This window comes from Peromyscus eremicus, chromosome 5, assembly GCF_949786415.1.
Source record: "Peromyscus eremicus chromosome 5, PerEre_H2_v1, whole genome shotgun sequence".
NCBI lineage: Eukaryota > Metazoa > Chordata > Mammalia > Rodentia > Cricetidae > Peromyscus > Peromyscus eremicus.
In genome coordinates this window covers 101,497,067-101,515,835 of record NC_081420.1, presented here as the reverse complement: position 1 = coordinate 101,515,835, position 18,769 = coordinate 101,497,067, and the positions used below count along the sequence as shown (strand labels likewise).

Genomic DNA, 18,769 nt, shown 5'->3' with positions numbered 1-18,769 from the left:
TTTTGTTAGTGATCTTTGCTTCTGTAAATACTATGAGTAACAGGCAAACTTTCAACCAAACAGGGTTTTATCTTTAGTACCAGGACAGATAGAACAGAAAACAAATCTGTTACACCTTCATCAAGTTGAAAGTTTAGATGTTTCAATAAATATTTGAAACAGCAAAATATAAAATAGGTGCCTAAAATTGGCAGAACATGAGCTGGGTCATTAAAAACAATTTTTTTAAATTTGTTTTTTATATGTATGTGTGTTTTGCCTGCATGTAGTTATGTGAACTTGGTGCCTGTGAAGGTCAGAAGAGGTCTTTGGATCCCATGAAACTTGAATTGCAGACAGTTGTGAATCACAATGTGGGTGCTGGAAATCGAACCCTGGTCCTCTGCAAGAGCAGCAAGTGCTCCTAACTGCTGAACCATCTCTCCAGCCCTGAGCTGGGTCATTTGAAATGTACTGTTGGGGCCAGCAAGATGGCTAATTGAGTAAAGGCACTTGCTTGCCACTACATCTGATGGACTGAGTTCAATTCCAAAAATTAATATGGAAGGAGAGAACTGACTCCTGCAAATAATAATCCGATTTCTACATGTATGCTGCACACATGCATGTGCACACATGCACACACACACATATATAATACATATGCACACACATGATCATACACACATACATATACACACATGCATAAGTAAATAAAATTCAATACATTTTAAAAAATATTTTCTTTTTTTGAGACAAGGTTTCCCTGTGTAGCCCTGGCTATCATGGAACTCACTCTGTAGATCAGGCTGGCCTTGAACTCAGAGATTTCCCTGCCTCTGCCTCCCGAGTACTGGCTGGGATTAAAGACATGTGCCACCACTGCCTGGTGTAATAAAAAAAAAAATGAAATGAGTAGTATTGCCTGCCTTACATCTACAGCATCCAGTCTGGTCATTAAGATGTAGCACAATAGTACAATTTTTACAGAACACAAAAGAAGTTGGATTTTGTTTTTCTTCCTTTCTTCTTTTCTTCCTTTTTTTTTTTTTTTTTTTTTTTTTTTTTTTTTTTTTGAGGCAGGGTCTCTCTGTATAGTCCTGGATTTCTCTATGTAGACCAGGTTGGCCTTGAACTTTATAGCGATCCTCCTGCCTCCGCCTCCTGAGTGCTAGGATCAAAGGCGTTCACCACCATGCCTGACTTTTAATTATTGTCCCAGTCAGTCCAGGACTTATGGAAAGACAGAACTGTTTACTATTTTCCATCAAGGAAGCTTAGCAGGTATAGACTTGGGCTCAGTTCACGAAGGAATACTATTGACATTGGAAAAGAGGTGGTAACCGTGTATGTATCAAGCAGAAGCATTGAATGCTTTGAAATATCAATGAAATACCATTCATCAAGTTAAGCCAAAGGGACGACATTGTCTCTAAATCTGAAAACTATTGCTGTATTTATATACTTCTTTTTAGTTAGAGCCCTTCCCTTCCCTAGTGATGGTTTTCTGTCCCCGTCATGGGAATGTAAGCTTCTTCAAAGCCAACTTTGCTCATCCCTGTATTTACAGCACCTCAGGCTTGCCTGGCATTTAGCTGGCACCTAGTACATTTTGCTGAGCCTTTTATAAAATAATATATTTGTATAAATAGTTGTACAGGTTTTTTTTTCTAAATAGAAAATCATTGATTTCTTATTGGAAAATGCATAAGAGTTTTAGTGAGTTTTAGGATCAATAAAAATGTATGCCTGTGAGAAATCTGCTTGATTGAGGCCTTGTTAAAGTTTGAGTCCAGGGTGTGGCTCTGGGGTGGAAGGCATGCTTAGCATGCTTGAGGCTCTAGGCTCAGTCTTGTGCACTGCAAAAAAATAAAGTAAAATTAGAAGTGTGGCTTTATCAAGCCATCAAAAGATGCTGATGCGAAAGGATGGCTCCACAGCACTTACCTCTGAGAACACAGGCTCCAGAGGCAGACAATAGGCCCTTAGGTTATCTGGGAGATCTCTTCTTCTACCTCCTGTAGTTGGTGATGCTGTAATTAGCCTGCATATTACCTCTGAACACAGCCCTTCAAGGCCCTTCATTTGCAGCTTATGGAAATTAGATCATGCACAGGAAGCAGACTCTTTAGTTATCAGGTTCCACAGAGGAGTGAGGAGGCATGAGGAGCGTGGAAAGTTAGAGTTCATTTAATTTAAAGAGACAGGGTTTGCTGGAAAAACAGCTTTTCCCAGTCTACATGTGGCCCTCCACAAGCTTTCATCTCTCAGAAGTAGCATTGATTTGTACCCCAGCCCTCTCTTTTAAGTTTCCCTGTTCTTTAAATAAAGCTGCTAAAACTAACAGGGAGAGTTTATATGTGCGTGTGTGTGTGTGTGTGTGTGTGTGTGTGTGTGTGTGTGTGTGTACACCCCATGTGATATGTAGCCCTAGCTGGCTTGGAATTTACTGTATATACAAGGCTGGGCTTGAACTCGTGTGAGGCAATCCTCCCATCTGTCTCCTAAGTACTAGAGTTACAGGCATTTGCCACCATGTCCAGTTTCAGATTATTATAATTTTTAAAATACCGACGTGATTATTACATTCACTTTTTGTGTGTTGTATGTATGTGTACGTGTTCATGGGTATATGTCAGCATGTCTGCGCATGCATGTGCAGAGGCCAGAGGTCAGTGTTGGTTGTCTTCCAGAGAGACAGGGTCTTTCACTAAGCGGGGGCTCATGGAGTTGGGTAGACTAGCTGGTCAATGAGTCCCGGGGATACTTCTGCCTCTGCTCCCTAGCACTAGGGTTACAGGCACCCTGTGGCTATGCCCAGCTTTTATGTGGGTGCTAGGGATCAAATTCAGATGTTCATGTTCTCACAGCAAGTGACTGAGTCGTCTCCCCAACACCAACTTATTGTCTCTCCCTTAAAGATGATTGCTGTATAGCCCAGGTTGACCTGGAACTTGTTGTGTAGACCAGGCTGGCCTAAACTTTCAGTGATTTTCCTGATTCTGCCTCGATGCTACTGGGATTATAGAGATGAGCCATAATGTCCCCCCCCCTTTAAAGATAGAATTTCTTACTCTAGCCCTAGCTGGCCTCAAACTCACAGCAATCTTCTTGCCTTGGTCTCCTGAAGGCTGGGGTTTGGGGCTGTGAGCTACCATGAACATATCCTTTGAGTATTTCTTGACTTGGAGAGAATAGAACAGCCATATAGCTTCAGAGTCTGGAAGTGATGAACCACAGTAAGCTGTTTTGTTTCTAATCTAGGTTTTAGTTTAATTTCCCTTTTCTTTCAGCTCTGAAGATTTAGTCCCGAACAGGCCCCACCACCGAGCTCAAGGCCTCGTCCTTCAGACTGGTTTTCAGTTTCCCTATTTGTTAATAGTTAACTGTTAATCAGCCTTCAGCAACAGGACAGTTACTGTACAGATCACAGTAGATACTTCAGGGGGCTCAGAGGCAGCCAGAAGCTAGGAAGGAAAGGGGTCAGGAAATGGGTGAACCCCCTGGCTTTGGGCTGTTTTTCAGTGAGAAGGTGCTGGAACTCACTCACTGTTAGCTGCTTTCAGCCAACATAGCTCCATTGCCAGGTTCAGCACAGCCTTGGACTAGACTGTGTGCCTTCAAAGAAAGTGCTGTGTAAGATAAACTCGAGTTCTGTGGAAGGTCGGTGTTGGGGGTTGTCTCACTGTGTCCTTGTCCCTAGGTGTGTGTGGTGGCTAACGAGCCTCTCCCCGTGGTGCTGGACGCCCTGCTGCCGCTCCTCGGGGTGCTCTTTTCTCTCTACTGTTTTACCAAGCAGAGTGTGTCTCACATAAGGTAGGCAAACAGAATTTATTTGCTTATAACTAGAGTCCCGTTTGTTTGTAAACAGTGAACTTTAAATTAGCACACTATTTTCTTTCAAAGGCAGGAAGATGTTTGGGGATTCTCTCACTCAGTTATACAGAAAAGAACAAGGTTTTTGCAGGTTGAGGGGAATTGGATGTAGTTTTTGGGATGATTTTCTGTAGCCTGTCCTATATAATAGAAGTGAAAGGTATTTCCATGGATAAACATGCCATTGTTTGATCAGTAAGAAATGCTGTATTTTACTGTCTCTGGGAAGGAGGGAGCAGGTGATGGATCATCATGTCCTGGTGGGTGTTGGAGAACAAGTTTGAAAAGCATGGATGTGAATGTAATACATCACAGCTTAGTCTGATTTCTCACTAATGATGTAGAGTGTTTATTATAAAAGGAAGGGGCTTCTCAGTCATCCAGAAAACACTTCTGTGTTACTTTAAAACTGCTTCATTTAGGGGCTGGAGGGATGGCCCAGTGGTTTAGGAGCCATGGCTGCTCTTGCAGAAGACCCTGCTTCGATTCCCAGCACCCACATGGTAACTGACAACTGCAAGTCCGGTCCCTGGGTATCTGATGCTGTCTTTTGGGCTCCAGTGAGCACTGCATATACGCAGTGCACAGACATACATGCAGACAAAACATTCATACACATAAAATGAAATGAACAAGTTAATTTTTAGAAAGACTGATTTTGTTTTACCTGTTTTCAGTCATTTGTGGCATTTCTTCCACATGGTAAGAGTTTATAGTTACATTCTTTCTGAAGTCTATAGAATTTTGATTTGGGGCAGGCTAAGGATGTAGCTCAGTAGTAGAGCACGTGCCTGGTACGCATGAGGCCCTTGGATTTTATCCTTAGCATTACAGAGAAAAAAGAGAAAGCAAACAAAACCTGGCATGTAATCTGATACACAACAGTAGTACTTCTTTACTGGGTTACTGTGAAGACAGATGTGCACTGGAGTCCTTGGCACAGTCCCTGGCAAATAGTCAGCTCAATAACTCACAGCATGGCTAATGGTGAAGAAAGAGACTCAACTCTGTGTAGCCATGTCCAGCCTAAGAAAGAAAATCTTAAAAAAACCTCTAGGGCGGTGGTGGCGCACACCTTTAATTCCAGGACTCGGGAGGCAGAGCTAGGCGGATCTCTGTGAGTTCGAGGCCAGCCTGGGCTACCAAGTGAGTTCCGGGAAAGGCACAAAGCTAGAGAGAGAAACCCTGTCTCAAAAAACCAAAAAAAAATTGAAAAAAGAAATAACAAAACCAAAAAAACCTCTAGCACTGTTCCATTCTCATCAAAGACTGACAAGGAGGGTGCGGGTATCAATTCCAGCCTCTTCTGGTTAGAGGCTGATAAAGGAATCATCAGTCTTTTGCTCATGTGCTATTTCTTGGTCACCAGCTGTTGGTACCCTGAGAAGAATTTGTTTTTCAGTGGAAGCTTTCATTCATAGTGTCTCAGCACAGGTAGAGCACACTTGAAGCAGGAGAAAGAAAAATCACATGGTGCTCACGTGGCGACCAGAGCTGCTTTGAGAACCAAGGGTTGGGCTGTCCCTGGGTGACTTCCAGGGCATTTGCACTCTGACATTCTGTGCAGCAGCCAGTGACGGGCAGCATTTGGGGACCTGACAGCCCTCTCCTTCTTTTTCCGAATAGCTTGTTAGCTGCGTGGAGTGTGATGACAGGCTCATTCATTCACAACTGCTTTTTCTGCCAGGTCACTTTGCCAAGAGATCTTGTTATGGATTCTGGTGAAGCTGGAAAGGAAGAAGGCAGTTGCCAGCCTGAAAGGATTTTCGGGCTTGGACAAGGCGGTGCCCTCCCTCCATCCTCAGTGTCAGTTCAGAGCTGCCGAGCACGGTGGCATTGTGATTACCGTCAAAGAGGCCCTTAGGTGAGCTCACCCACCCTCTGCTGACAGGCCCGATAGAACTGATATATTGCACCGTTCTGTGAGTCAACCGCTAAGGGGCGCTGATGGAAAGGAAACCAGAAACAGGCAGCCAAGCAGCTTCTGTGTATAATCTTTAAGGAAACCAGAGCCTTAAATGATCCTTCGGGTGTTATTTCAAGATGCCCGCTAATAGTAGGTGGGGTTTACTGGATCCTCACAGCTCCGCATCACAGCGGGCCCAGTTACTGCTCAGTGTTTGCCAGTGAATCCGAGCAAAGGGCAGCACATGTTCACTCTTAACACCAGAGCAATCCAGTTCTGTTTCTGATTCAGAAAGCACTATGGATTTGTATGCCCTTAGTGGTCTTTTTTTTTTTTTAATTAAAAATTATTTATGTATTTATTTTATATGTATGGTGTTTTGTCTGCATGTATGTCTGCGTGCATGCCTGGTGCAGCAAAGAGTGTCCAATCCCCTAGAACTGGAGTTACAGATGGTTATGAGCCACTGTGTGGATACTGGGACTCAAACCCAGGACTTCTGGAAGAGCTCTTACCTGCTGAGCCATCCCCTTGCCCCTCCCCAGCCTTACTTAAGGGAAACTGTCTGATTACTGAAATTGGTAATTTTATAATGAGGTTTGTTTCTCATATGAATGGGTTAGAATTTACTTGATAGGCTGGGCAGTGGTGGTGCATGTCTTAAATCCCAGCACTCGGAAGGCAGAGGAAGATGGATCTGGGTTCGAGGCCAGCCTGGTCTACAGAGTGAGTTCCAGGACAGACAGGGCTACACAGAGAAGCCCTATCTGGAAAAAACAAACAAACAAAACCAACCAACCAACCAACGAAACTATATTAGTAGAGTGGACAGTTTATTTCTCCAACTCCCAAGGTTTTTTTTTTTTTTTTTTTTTGTGTGTGTGTGTGTGTGTGTGTGTGTGTGTGTGTGTGTGACACTGGAGATTGACATGCATACTGGCAGCTGAGCTGTGCTCCTAGCCCTGCCAGTCTGTATTTTACATACTTCCGCTTTCTAATGATCTGTGGAGGGTGCTGTTTTCTCAACCTAAGCTTCTGTTGGCTATCGACATGTAGTATGTCACTGGCCCAGCGGCTCCCTTCTGGTCACGTCCAAAGCGTTGCTCTTTGTGGAAGTGCGTAAATTTAACTTTATATTCATGATTAACTTGGTGAAAATGTAAAACATACACTGAATATGATAGATGAGGGAAATACAAAAAAACAATATTAAAGCAGAATTATTAGAACAGATGGAAGCTTCCTGAGAATGGTTGAATATTAGCAAGTCTATTAGCTGAGCCCATTGAGTATAAGAGTTTTAAAGTATTTGGCATGTTTAATTAGTACACGTATGTATGAAAAACCTTAGTTCTCATTGAAACTATTATTTTACTTCCTGATGAGAATATAGTTAGTAACCAGTGATTAAATGAATCTCATCCACTGCCAGAAGCAACCACTCCTTAAAATCTGGGTGTCTGTTCCGGTTAGGGTACAGCCCTTTGGGCATTGTAACACACACACACACACACACACACACACACACACACACACACACACACACAAAATGTTACACGAACACCTGAGTTAAAAAAAAAAAAGGCCCGTAGACACTTAAAACAATGAGAGTTTCCAAAAGATTGAAAACTGTGTCTGTGTGTGTGTGTTTCTGTGTGTGTGTGTGGTGTGTGTGTGTGGTGTGTGTGTGGTGTGTGTGTGTGTGTGTGTGTGTGGTGTGTGTGTGTGGTGTGTGTGTGTGTGTGTGTGTGTGTGTGTGTCTGTGTGTGTGTGTGTGTGTGTGTCTGTGTGTGTGTGTGTGTGTGGTGTGGTCATTTGTTCTAAAAGCCTTGCTAGTTCCCCAAGGGCAGGCAGGCAGCTCCATCTGTTTCACTACTTTCGTTCCACTCTGCCCTTAGCCCAGCAGAAGCTTCCAGTAAAAAGTCATTTTAAAGAAATTTTAAGCCAGGCATGGTGGCACACAGCTTTAATCCTAGCACTGGGGAGGCAGAGGCAGGTGGATCTCTGTGAGTACAAGGTCAGTCTGGTCTACAGTATGAGTTTCATGCCTGGACTACATAATGAGACCCTGTCTCAAAATAAACAAACACACAGAAACAAAAAACCCAACTGTATATGAGCATTTAGATATGATCTTTGGAGCTAGATTTTTTACTTTGTTTGTTTGCTTGCTTGCTTGCTTTTTTTTTTTTTTTTTGATTAAGGGTCCAGTTTACCCATTACATTGATGAGGTTTCGTTTCTTTTCTTTTCTTTTTTTTTAAAGATATATTTATTTATTATGTATACAGTATTCTGCCTGCATGTGTCCCTGCAGGCCAGAAGAGGGCACCAGATCTCATTACAAGTGGTTGTGAGCCACCATGTGGTTGCTGGGAATTGAACTCAGGACCTCTGGAAGAGCAGTTGGTGATCTTACCCACTGAGCCATCTCTCCAGCCTGCTTGCTTGCTTTTGAGACAGGGTTTCTCTGTGTATCCCTGGCTATCCTGGAACTTGCTCTGTAGACCAGGCTGGCCTCAAACTCTTGGAGATCCTCCTGCCTCTGCCATCTGCGTGCTGGGATTAAAGGCACGCACCACCACCTCTGGGCTTATCCTTTTTATTGTTGCTGTTTGTTTACTTACTGTATCTTAGGCTAGTCTAAGTATGTAGCCCAGGCTGGCCTCAAACTTGAAACAGTCGTCCTGCATCATCCCAAGTTGTGATTATAGGGATGAGCCACCACACCCAGCATCAATGATCATCTTTTTTTTTAGACACACCTGACATTTTTTGTTTTAATTATTCAATGATAATCCTGAAAGCCACTTCCTTCAGGAATCGTTTCATCTTTGAGAAATAAATGATCATACAGGGTATAGTAGCTTAGTTTCTAATAATAAACACTTTGCATTCTTCAGCAAGGAAAGTATTTTCAAGGTCTGTCTAAAGATTGTCTACATGGAAATAGTGTTACTTTAGAAGGTTACTATGAGGGTTCAGCCTCTGACTTGACAGAGTAGGGTAGAAGCGTTTGTGCTCAGGCCTGGACCCCAGTTGATTCCTGGATCCCACAAGGTGTCAGGAAAGAACCGATGCCTGAGAATTGTCCTGTGACTTCCACATGCAGCTTTATGCCAATGCACATGTGCCCCTGTAGTCACACACACAAAATAAAATAAACTTTTAAAAAAGAAAATTACGGAGGTTTCAAGAGAAAAATGCTGTGTTTGGTGACACTGACATGAACATTCTTACCCACTGTTGCAGCAATGATGAAGATGAAGCCCTGTACCAGAAGGTGTCTTCGGAGCAGAGCCAGATGGAGCATCTTGGGGACTTGCTGTCCCACTGCCAGCAGTGTGGTTTGGCAGGAGACTTCTTCATCTTTTGTTTGAAGGTAGGAGCTCACAGTCACAGCTCTTCATTCTGGGGCAGCTCCAAGAAAGCCTTTGACTTTTTAAGGCATTCATAATTTTAGGTCCTAAAATTTAGCTTCCAGTTGAGGGCAAATGAACAGAAGACAAAGAGCAATTCAGTTCCCAATAGCTTTGGAGTGGTCAAGAGAGAGACGCATCCGTGGGACCGATGGAGTGGTCAAGAGAGAGACGCATCCGTGGGACCGATGCGCTCTGACTCCTCTGCGGGTAGTTTGCATTGAAGTGTTAGACATGAACAAAGCTGCCCTGTTGATGCAGGAAAGAGTTAATCTGCGCTCCGTGTTGACAGTAAGAAGTCTTTTGAAGTTAATAGCAGGTTTTACAGCCGCAGAGTAATCCCTTACCCTTCTGACGGTTGTGCTGTCAGGTATTTGGAAGGGAGACTTAGCCGTTCTGCCTCCCTCGTTCGCTCTGTAGCCACATGAAACCTTTCCGGTTCTTGCTGAGTGCCCTGTGTTTCCTCTGGCCCTAATCTCCAGAAGTAACTTGCACCCCATAGCATTAGCTCCGCCTGATGTCTGCTGGAGACCTCCAGCTTTGTTTGTTCCAGTTCTCAAGTCTGTCCTAAGGGAGGGTCTGTGGAGTTTAAGGTTGAGTGGTGGCTGGGAATGCGAAGCTGAGTGCTTCTAGAACTTGGAATAGGGATATTTCTTTTCTAAGCTTTCTCCATGTTCATTCTCCTGTCCATCTCAGCCGCACACTGATATTCGAAGGAGAGATGCTCTTATTTGTATGCTTTGTTTTCAGCTGTTCTTTGGTTAAGAGCATTGACTGCTCTTCCAGAGGACCTGGGTTCAGTTCCCAGCACCCACAAGGTAGCTTACAGCCTTCTAGAATCCAAAGCCTCCTTCTGACCTCTATAGGCAACGCACACACACAAAGTGTACATACATACACACAGGCAGAACACTCATAAACATAAAAGAAAAATAAATGAATCTTCTTTTTTTTTTTTTTTTAATGATCTAAACCAGCCAGGTGTGGTGGTACATGTCTGTAACAGCAGCACTCTGGAAGCAGAGACAGGAGGAGGATTTTGAATTTCAGGCTAGCACAGGTTACATAATGAGATTGTTTCCAAAAACAGAGCAAAGTGCCATCACCACTACCAACCCAAAGAGCTTTATTCTAAACCTCAGGTTGATTTGTTTGTTTTTTGAAGGGTCTCATGTAGCCCAGGCTGGCCTCAAAATATCTAGCCAGTGATGATCTTAAACTGATCTTTCTGCCTCTACTTCCTGAGTGCTAGGATTACAGGCATGTGTTACAGAGTTCTAGGGATGGACCCTAAGGATTTGTGCATGCTAGGCAAGTACTCTGCCAGCTAAACTCTATCCAGCCAGCACAGGCTTCTTAAACTGTGGGTCACGACCCCAGATGAGGTCACATAAGTGAATGTGGGGGTGGGTCACAAAACATTTGTCAATACTGAAAGGTTTCTGACCACAAAATAACCAAAACTTAATTGAAAATCAGGTGGGGAATGAGCTCAGGGCATTTCTGACAGCTCTTGGACCACACAGTGTCACTGAGGCCTTGGTTCTGAACACTCAGCATATGCCCTTTGCAGAGTGCAGGCCCTCATGCCACCCAGTGCCAACAAGCCCAGCCTGAGACATCGCCACTCTGATTTGAGGTTGTTGTATAGTATCAACTGCTTTTATAGAAACAGTGGTTTAACTGGAAAACAAAGATTTTTAATATTTTTCCAACCATCATTCCTCAGCAGGTAAATATTAAATTAGTTTATCTTTTAATTTTATTTTGTTAGATTTTTTGATTTTAAAAAGTATTGGTTGAGGGACTGGAGAGAAGCTCAGAGGTTAAGAGCCCTTGCTACTCTCCCTGAGGACTTGAATTTGGTTCTCAGCACCCATGTCAGGCTGCTCCAACTGCTCAAGTGCCACAGGATCTAACACCACCTTGGGTGTCTGCATTCACATGAACAAACCCAGACCCAGACACATATACAATAATAATTTTTTTTGGATTACTGACTGGGCTGCTGAACTTGATCTTTCATTAAAAAGAATTATTAAATGAATTTTGGCCTTTGATTAGGTCAGAATTTTGAGTAAGTTCTGAAATGGCCCTCAACTGATTCTCCAATTTTGTATCACATAGTTAAGCAAATTTGAGTTCTCTGCATTGATGTTTATAAAATCAAAATGTCACCATGCGATGGTGGCACATGCCTTTAATCCCAGCACTTGGGTGGTAGAGGCAGGTGGATCTCAGTGAGTTTGAGGCCAGTCTGGTCTACAAAGCAGGTTCCAGGACACCCAGGACTGTTACACAGAGAAACTCTATCTCAAAAAACAAAAACAAAAACAAAAAAAATCAAAATATCGATCTACTCTGAGAAACATTGAAGATGCTGTATATCCTGCAGTATTAAATATTCAATATTGAATTCTTCATGTAAAATTAATCAAGCAAACCCATCTCATTAGTATGCAAATTAGTTCATCTTTAATAAATGGTAAAAGCATATGTATGCCAAAGAATTGTCTTAAAGTAAATTTCTTTATAATTTATTACCAATATTTGCTTGACTAGTATACTTGTTTTATGTACAACCGTACATGGAATTGTATTAAAATTTCTCAGGGAAAAGAGATTGTAAGTGGAAATGTTTAGGAAGCCCTGCTTGAGGCCAGGGAAACTTCACCTTGGCAAAATTGACATTTGGCCTAGATAAGTGTGTTCTCTGGTGTGGTTGTCTTGTTCTTTGTAGGATTTTTAGCAGCATCTGTGACCTCTCCTCACTAAATGCCTGTGTTAACCCCCAATCATGACATCGAAGATGTCTTGCAGACATTTCCAAACGTCCCCCAGGGAGGAAAATTACCGGGCGCAGTAGAACACCATTACTCTTGGCTGTCAGCTACTTCAGCAAAGCGCTAGTTGTTGGGGAACTTAAGGGCTTCCTTCTGTGGAAATTCACAACGGGGGACAGTGAAAGCTTCCCAAGCCCACAATTCACTGTGAATAGAGTTGATTTCTGACTTTTTGAAGGAAAGCCATCTAATGGTCTCTGACTTTGGCTGTTCTATCACCTGAGGACTCAGTTCAAAGAAGGCTAGTGTGTAAAAATATTGTAAAAACTTTGTCAAGTTCTTTTTTTACACTTACTATTTATTTGTGTGTGTTTTAGTATGTGTGTGCATGTATGTACACTGTGCATGTGTGGAGGTCAGAGGACACCTTTCGTGAGTTGGTTTTCTCCCTCAAACCAGTGCTCTGTGTGTGTGTGTGTGTGTGTGTGTGTGTGTGTGTGTGTGTGTGTAAGTTTATATATATGGTATCATAACATGCATATTACTCTACAGCTTATGTTTTCTTTTCCTTTTTCTTAGTACTGGGAATTGAACCCAGGGCTTATATATACTAGACAAGAACTCTATCATGAAGTTATGCCCCTAGCTCTTTTTACTTCTTAATTTTGAGGCAGGTCTCACTGAGTTGTTAGGGTGGTCTTGAACTCACTCCGTAGCCTTGTGGGCCTCAAACCTTCAATCCTTTTCCCTCAGCCTCCCGAGTAGCTGAGATTACAGGAGTGTGTAACAAATACAGATTACTTCCTTGGATGTGAATTTCTATATATGTTTGCCAAGTCCTGAATGCCACTGGCTCTTTCTTCTTCGCTGTCTTTCATCCCCTCTTCAGGAGTTGTCTCATCTGGTAGTGGAAAATGAAGCAGAGGTCAATCCCTCGCCCTCGTGTTCTACAAGCCTGTTGGAACTAGAGCAACACCAGGCTCTCCTCATAGAAGACCAAGAGCAGAAGCTGCTGGTTCTGCAGGTGCTGGCTGTTCTGTGTGAGAGAATGTCTGAGCAGATATTTACACACATCACTCAGGTTAGTAGCTGTCTGTCACGTTCTGGATCACGTTCTGCTGATATGCTGGTTTCTTTACATTTTTTTCAAAAAATAAATGTTGCTTAGCCAGGCATGGTGGTGCACACCTTTAATCCCAGCACTCGAGGCAGAGGCAGGCATTGTCTACAGAGTGAGTTCCAGGCCAGCCAGGGCTATGTACTGAGACACTGTCTCAAAAATAGTTGTTTAGAGTGCAATTTGGTGGCACCCTTTCCATGTTTCTTGGAATTCTGCTTAAACATGATGGCTATTAATTAAGCTCACACTGGGCCAGCTGAATCGGACTCCTTTCATACTACACCATATGCTTGACAAGCTCCTCATGTGAGTCTCACATACATAAAACTTCTAGAACTGCTTTATATATTTGTGACATTCAACTTTGAGTGCAAATAAAATCAACTAGCCTTTGAAAAATATACTGCTACCTGGCTCCCTTTTAGAGGTTTTGATTTAATATGCCCAAATGAGAGCCTGAAAGTCTTTATTTTTTTAAGTTTCACACGGGCTAATGGTTGTAAAGGAAGGGCTGGAGTGATGGCTCAGAGCCGTGGTTCTCCACCTTCCTGATGCTGCGACCCTTGAGTACAGCTCCTCGGGTTGTGGGGACCCTCCCCATAGCATTACTTTTGTTGCTACTTCATAACTGTCATTTTGATACTGTTATTAATCTAAACATCTGTGTTTTCTGATGGTCTTAGGACCTCTGTGAAAAGGTCAGTTGACCCATGCCCTCCCTCCCCAAAGGGGCCGCGTCCCACAGGTTGAGAACCACTGGTTTAGCGGCGAGAGCACTTGCAGTGCAGACATGAGAACTTGTGTTTGGATACCCAGGACCCATGTAAAAAGCTGAGTGTGATCACACATGTGCCTGTAACCCCAGTTCCGTGCAGGGAAGAGACAGGAGGATTGCTGGGACTTGCTGACCACCAGCATAGGTTGAAAGACTCTGTATCAAATGAATAGGGTAGAGAGGGATAGAGCAGGACACCTGACTTCCTCCTCTGGCTCCCTCATACACATAGGCACAGGTACTTACATATGTGTGCATATGCCACACACACATATACACACACGTGCACACACACAAGTTGAGAATGACTGGAATTCAAATTTGGAAAAAAAAGTGTTAGTTTGGTGTGGTGGCACACAACCTTTAACCCAGCACTTGGGAGGCAGAGGCAGGCAGAGGCAGGCAGATCTCTGAGTTTGAGGCCAGTCTGGGCTACAGAACAGGTTCCAGGACAGCCAGGACTATACAGGGAAACACTGCATCAAAAAACAAACAAACAAACAACAACAAACAAAAAAACCAACCAACCAACTAAAAAAACAACAAAAAACATATTGATAAGATCACTTTAAATTTTATATATCCTCAGATTCACGGTTTATCTCCAGCATCCTATGCAATTTTAAGATATCCTAAAACCAGTGGTTTCAGGGTAGTGTTCCTGAGTGGGTCAGTCCCTGAATTTTATTGAGTGAGCCGTTATTTTTACTACCTTTTCTTTAAAAGTAGGAGGTAAAAGTAATAATGCGTAGACAATACAGGAAGCATATTTTACCCCTTAACCAGAATTCGTTGTGCCTGGCTAGTGACAGTCATTTGTGAGACAGTATGATTGTCACTCCAGATCCAACCCTCCAGCTCTTTGTGTGACTGTCATTGTTGCTAAGCAGCATTTCGCTGGAGCTCCCGCTGAGAACATTAGCTGCTGCCTGTCAGCTCTGACTTAGCTTGCCTGTTTAATGGGAATTGTGCTCCTGATTTGTGTCCAAGCCCCTCACTCCTTCAGTTCACTGACCCCATGTTACTCAGCAGGGTGATTTGTCCCTCTAGTGTATCTGGTTCCTGAAGACTTCCCCATCCAGGTCTGTTTCTGTCTTGGGGTGCTGGGTGGAAGGGGGGTGGTCTAAAAGCTGATCGGACTTGAGCTTCTGTCCCTCCCTCCTTCACTCCTAATTAAGGAGCAGTAGGGTTGGACTGGACAAAAGATGAGGTGGTCCATTAACTCACCCTTTGCACAGGTTAGTTAAAACGTTCCAGAACAAAAAGAACCACCAGGAAGTACCAAACTTTCCTTTGTAATTTCACTGCTAGCGATGATATTGGGATATTATTTTGAAGCACACACATGCCACAGTCACATGTGTGCACACACAAAGAAAATAAGTTATAAATTGTTTGGTTGATACTATTAGGAATGAAGACTTTTGGTATAAAAAAACATATAAAAACCAAAGAACTAGCATAAAAGCCAGATACTCTTGAATTTCAGTTGGAAATATTAGAATGAATGCATGATCGATGTTTTTGTTTTTAAAAAATGGGAAATCCTAGTGTGGTCCACTGTCAATGCCAGGGACAATGGCAGTCCGCAGCTGTAAGTGCCCTAGGTCCAGAGTGCAGTCTATAAATACCGTTTTCTACTCGAGGTGCTCAGAACGCTCTGGGATAAAGGTTGATTTGAGGTCTAGGGCGAAGATTGTACATTATAAACTTCCAGCAGCTTCATGTGCCCAGGCACAAGGAAGCTGTCTGAATTTAATGGGGCCGTGGCAGTAGCAGTCAGGAGCCACCTTGAAGGGACTCCTGCTGCAGCACACAGCACAACTACAGTATTCAGAGGTCAGTGGCATCGAAGACAGAAAATGGTTTTTAAAAGCTCACAGGATTCTTTAGAGATCGTTAGGGCATTTGGTCTGTATTTTGTAAATTGATAATCAAAGGGAATGGAGAAAGCACTTGTCTTGCCTTTCCTATAGTAATTAGATGCCAGCAAAATCAGATAAGCAAGGAAGGGACATTTTTCTCCATAGGAGAATCACAGGGCTGGCAATGCGGATAATTACTGGTAGACTACTTACCCTGCAGGATGATCACAGCCAGAACCATTAAAAAAGAACTAGAAAATTACATTTTGCAAACCTTTATGAAATCATAGATTTAGGTAATGATTACCATTGTCTGCCAAAATGATTAGAAGGGCTGTGAATGGAAGACTTTATATGTGTTAGGCCCAAAATACCCAGTGAAACTTACTGCCTCCCCCATATTATAAAAAATTTCAAGTTTGAAATAATTTTTAGTAATGCTATTTATTTTGTTTTTCTTTTTGAAGAATTTATTTTTATTACTTTTGAAGTGTGTGTACATATGTACCTGAGCACAGGTGCCTTCAGAAGACAGAGGAGTTAGAGTCCCTAGATCTGGAGTTACAGGCAGTTGTGAGTCAACTGACTTGGTGCTGGAAACTGAACTTGGGTCCTCTGGAAGATCAGCAGGTGTTCTTCACCACTGAGCCATCCCTCCAGCCCCTTGGTGATTTTGGTTGTTGTTGTTGTTGTTATTGTTTTGTTTATTTGTTTGTTGATTTTGGTTTTTCGAGACAGAGTTTCTCTGCATAGCCATAGATGTCCTGGAACCAGCTCTGTACCCCGGGCTGGCCTCTAACTCATAGAGATCCACCTGCCTCTGCCTTCCAAGTGCTGGGATTAAAGGTGTGTGCCGCCACCAATTGGTTTTGGTTTCTGAAGCAATGTCTCATTAAGTAGCCCTGGCTGACCTGGAACTTGCTATATAGACCAGGCTAGCCTAGAACTCACAGAGATCCTCTTGCCTCTACCTCCCCATTGCTGGGATTACATTTGTGTACTGCCACACCTGGCTTTTGTGTATGTGTGTGTATAAAACACAATAATTGTACATAATAATGGGAAATATTTATTTATTGAAAGAATATTGTAGTGAATACCTTGTACCCACTTCCTATATAGATATTGCCATTATAATTTTATTATACTTCATTGCATCTTTATTCATGATTTCATTCCTTTGCATCTTATTTTTCTTTTCTTTTCTTTTTTTTTTGGTTTTTCGAGACAGGGTTTCTTTTCTGGAACTTACTTGGTAGCCCAGGCTGGCCTCGAACTCACAGAGATCCGCCTGGCTCTACCTCCCAAGTGCTGGGATTAAAGGTGTGCGTCACCACCGCCCGGCTGCATCTTATTTTTCATGTACATCTCAGGGTTAATGCAGATAGCGGTGCTTAGGGACTGCGCTGAATATTTTGGCATGGACACATTGGTCTTATGTCACCACTGGTGGACAGACAGGTGTTGTGTGTCGCCACAGTAGGAAGCATAGAGCTCTTGGGAAAGATTCTGACCTTAGCACAGAACCTTGAACCTGTGTCTAATGAAGGAAATGCAGACACTTAGCATACTATGTTAAGCAAAGCCACAAGGAAGCAATCTGCCAGATCCAGAATGTGAAAATCTACAGTGCATGTGTTTCTGTTTCCTCATCAAATAAATGTTATTAAAAAAAAAAAAAAGAATCAGGCTGGGTGTGGTAGCACATGCCTCTAATCCCAACACTCGGTAGGGAGAGGTAGGCAGATCTCAGTGAGTTCAAGGCCTGCTTGGACTACATAGTGGGTTCCAGGACAGCCAGAGCTACATAGTGAGACCCTGACTCAAAAAACCAAAATAAATAAACAAACAAATTAAGGGAACCAGTACTGGGTTTAGATAAATAACTGGAGGGTGGAGAGGTGGCCCAGTCAATGAAGTGCTTACCATGCAAGCACAAGGTAACATCTGTAACCCCAGCACTTGTGGGGTTGGAAGAGGTGGTGGAGACAACAGATCTCTGGCTCTTACTAGCCAGCTGAGATGCGGTATCTCATAAAATCGAAAGCAACAGAGGAAAAGACCTAAAGTCCTTCTCTGCCCTTAGCCTGTGTGCAGACAAATGCATACACACATAAATTAAAAATATTATAGGCAAATTGTGGCTAGGCATGGTGGCATACACCTTTAATGCCAACACTCAGGAGGAAGGGGCAGGGGTATCTCTGAGTTTGAGGCCATCCTGGTATACATAGAAAATTTAGAGAGTTACAGGCCAGCCAGGGCTATACAGTAAGACCCAGTCTTAAAAAGAAAGGAATTATATGAAATATAATTGTGGACCAGGCTTTAGGAGTTATTTAAAAAGTTGAGCATAATAATAGCATGGTAGTAATGTCAAAACCAATTCTTCTTACCTGTTATAAATGCATATTGAAGTACTTATAAATAAGAGAGTAAATATTCAGAGTGTATTGGAATGGCATAGTATCTGTGTTATGGTATATGGAGAAACGAGGCATGCAGTGGGTCTGTCTACTATTGGGGTCCTCCACCAACTCTCAATGCTTCCAGCCCATGATTATGTATTGAGCTATGTGCCATCTCACTCTTCTAGGTACTAAGGTCACAATGCTAACAAAACAGACATGTATCTGCATTCATGGAGCTGACATTCACGTATGGGGAAATAATAAATAAGAAAGCAAAAAATGGAGCTGGAGATGGCTCAGCAGTTGAGAGCAATGGCTGCTCTTCCAGAGGACCAGGGTTCAAGTCCCAGCACCCACATGGCAACTCACAACTGTCTGTAACTCCAGTTCCAGGGGACCCAACACCCTCATACAGACATAAATGCAGTCAAAACACCAATGCACATGAAATAAAAATAAGTAAATCATTACATTAAAAAAAAGAAAGCAAAGAATGTCATATGGTGATAATTTCGTTATGACATGTGTCAGATGGTGATCATTTCTGGAGAAAAATAGAACAAGGAAAAGGGCTGATAAGTAGGTGGCCATGGAGAGCCACAGTGAGGAGATTACTTCTGAGTGAAGACCTGTAGC

At 42.8% G+C, this 18,769-nt stretch overlaps 1 protein-coding gene across 1 annotated transcript in view; it reads left to right on the top strand.

Annotated features, from left to right (window-relative positions):
* Positions 1-18,769, top strand: part of Tango6 (transport and golgi organization 6 homolog) — a 172,947-nt gene that overhangs the window by 30,754 nt on the left and 123,424 nt on the right. The window contains exons 8-11 of the mRNA XM_059264066.1: positions 3,683-3,795; positions 5,543-5,719; positions 9,013-9,142; positions 12,852-13,043. Of these exons, the coding sequence (XP_059120049.1) occupies positions 3,683-3,795; positions 5,543-5,719; positions 9,013-9,142; positions 12,852-13,043 (612 nt within the window). The remainder of the gene's footprint in view (positions 1-3,682; positions 3,796-5,542; positions 5,720-9,012; positions 9,143-12,851; positions 13,044-18,769) is intronic.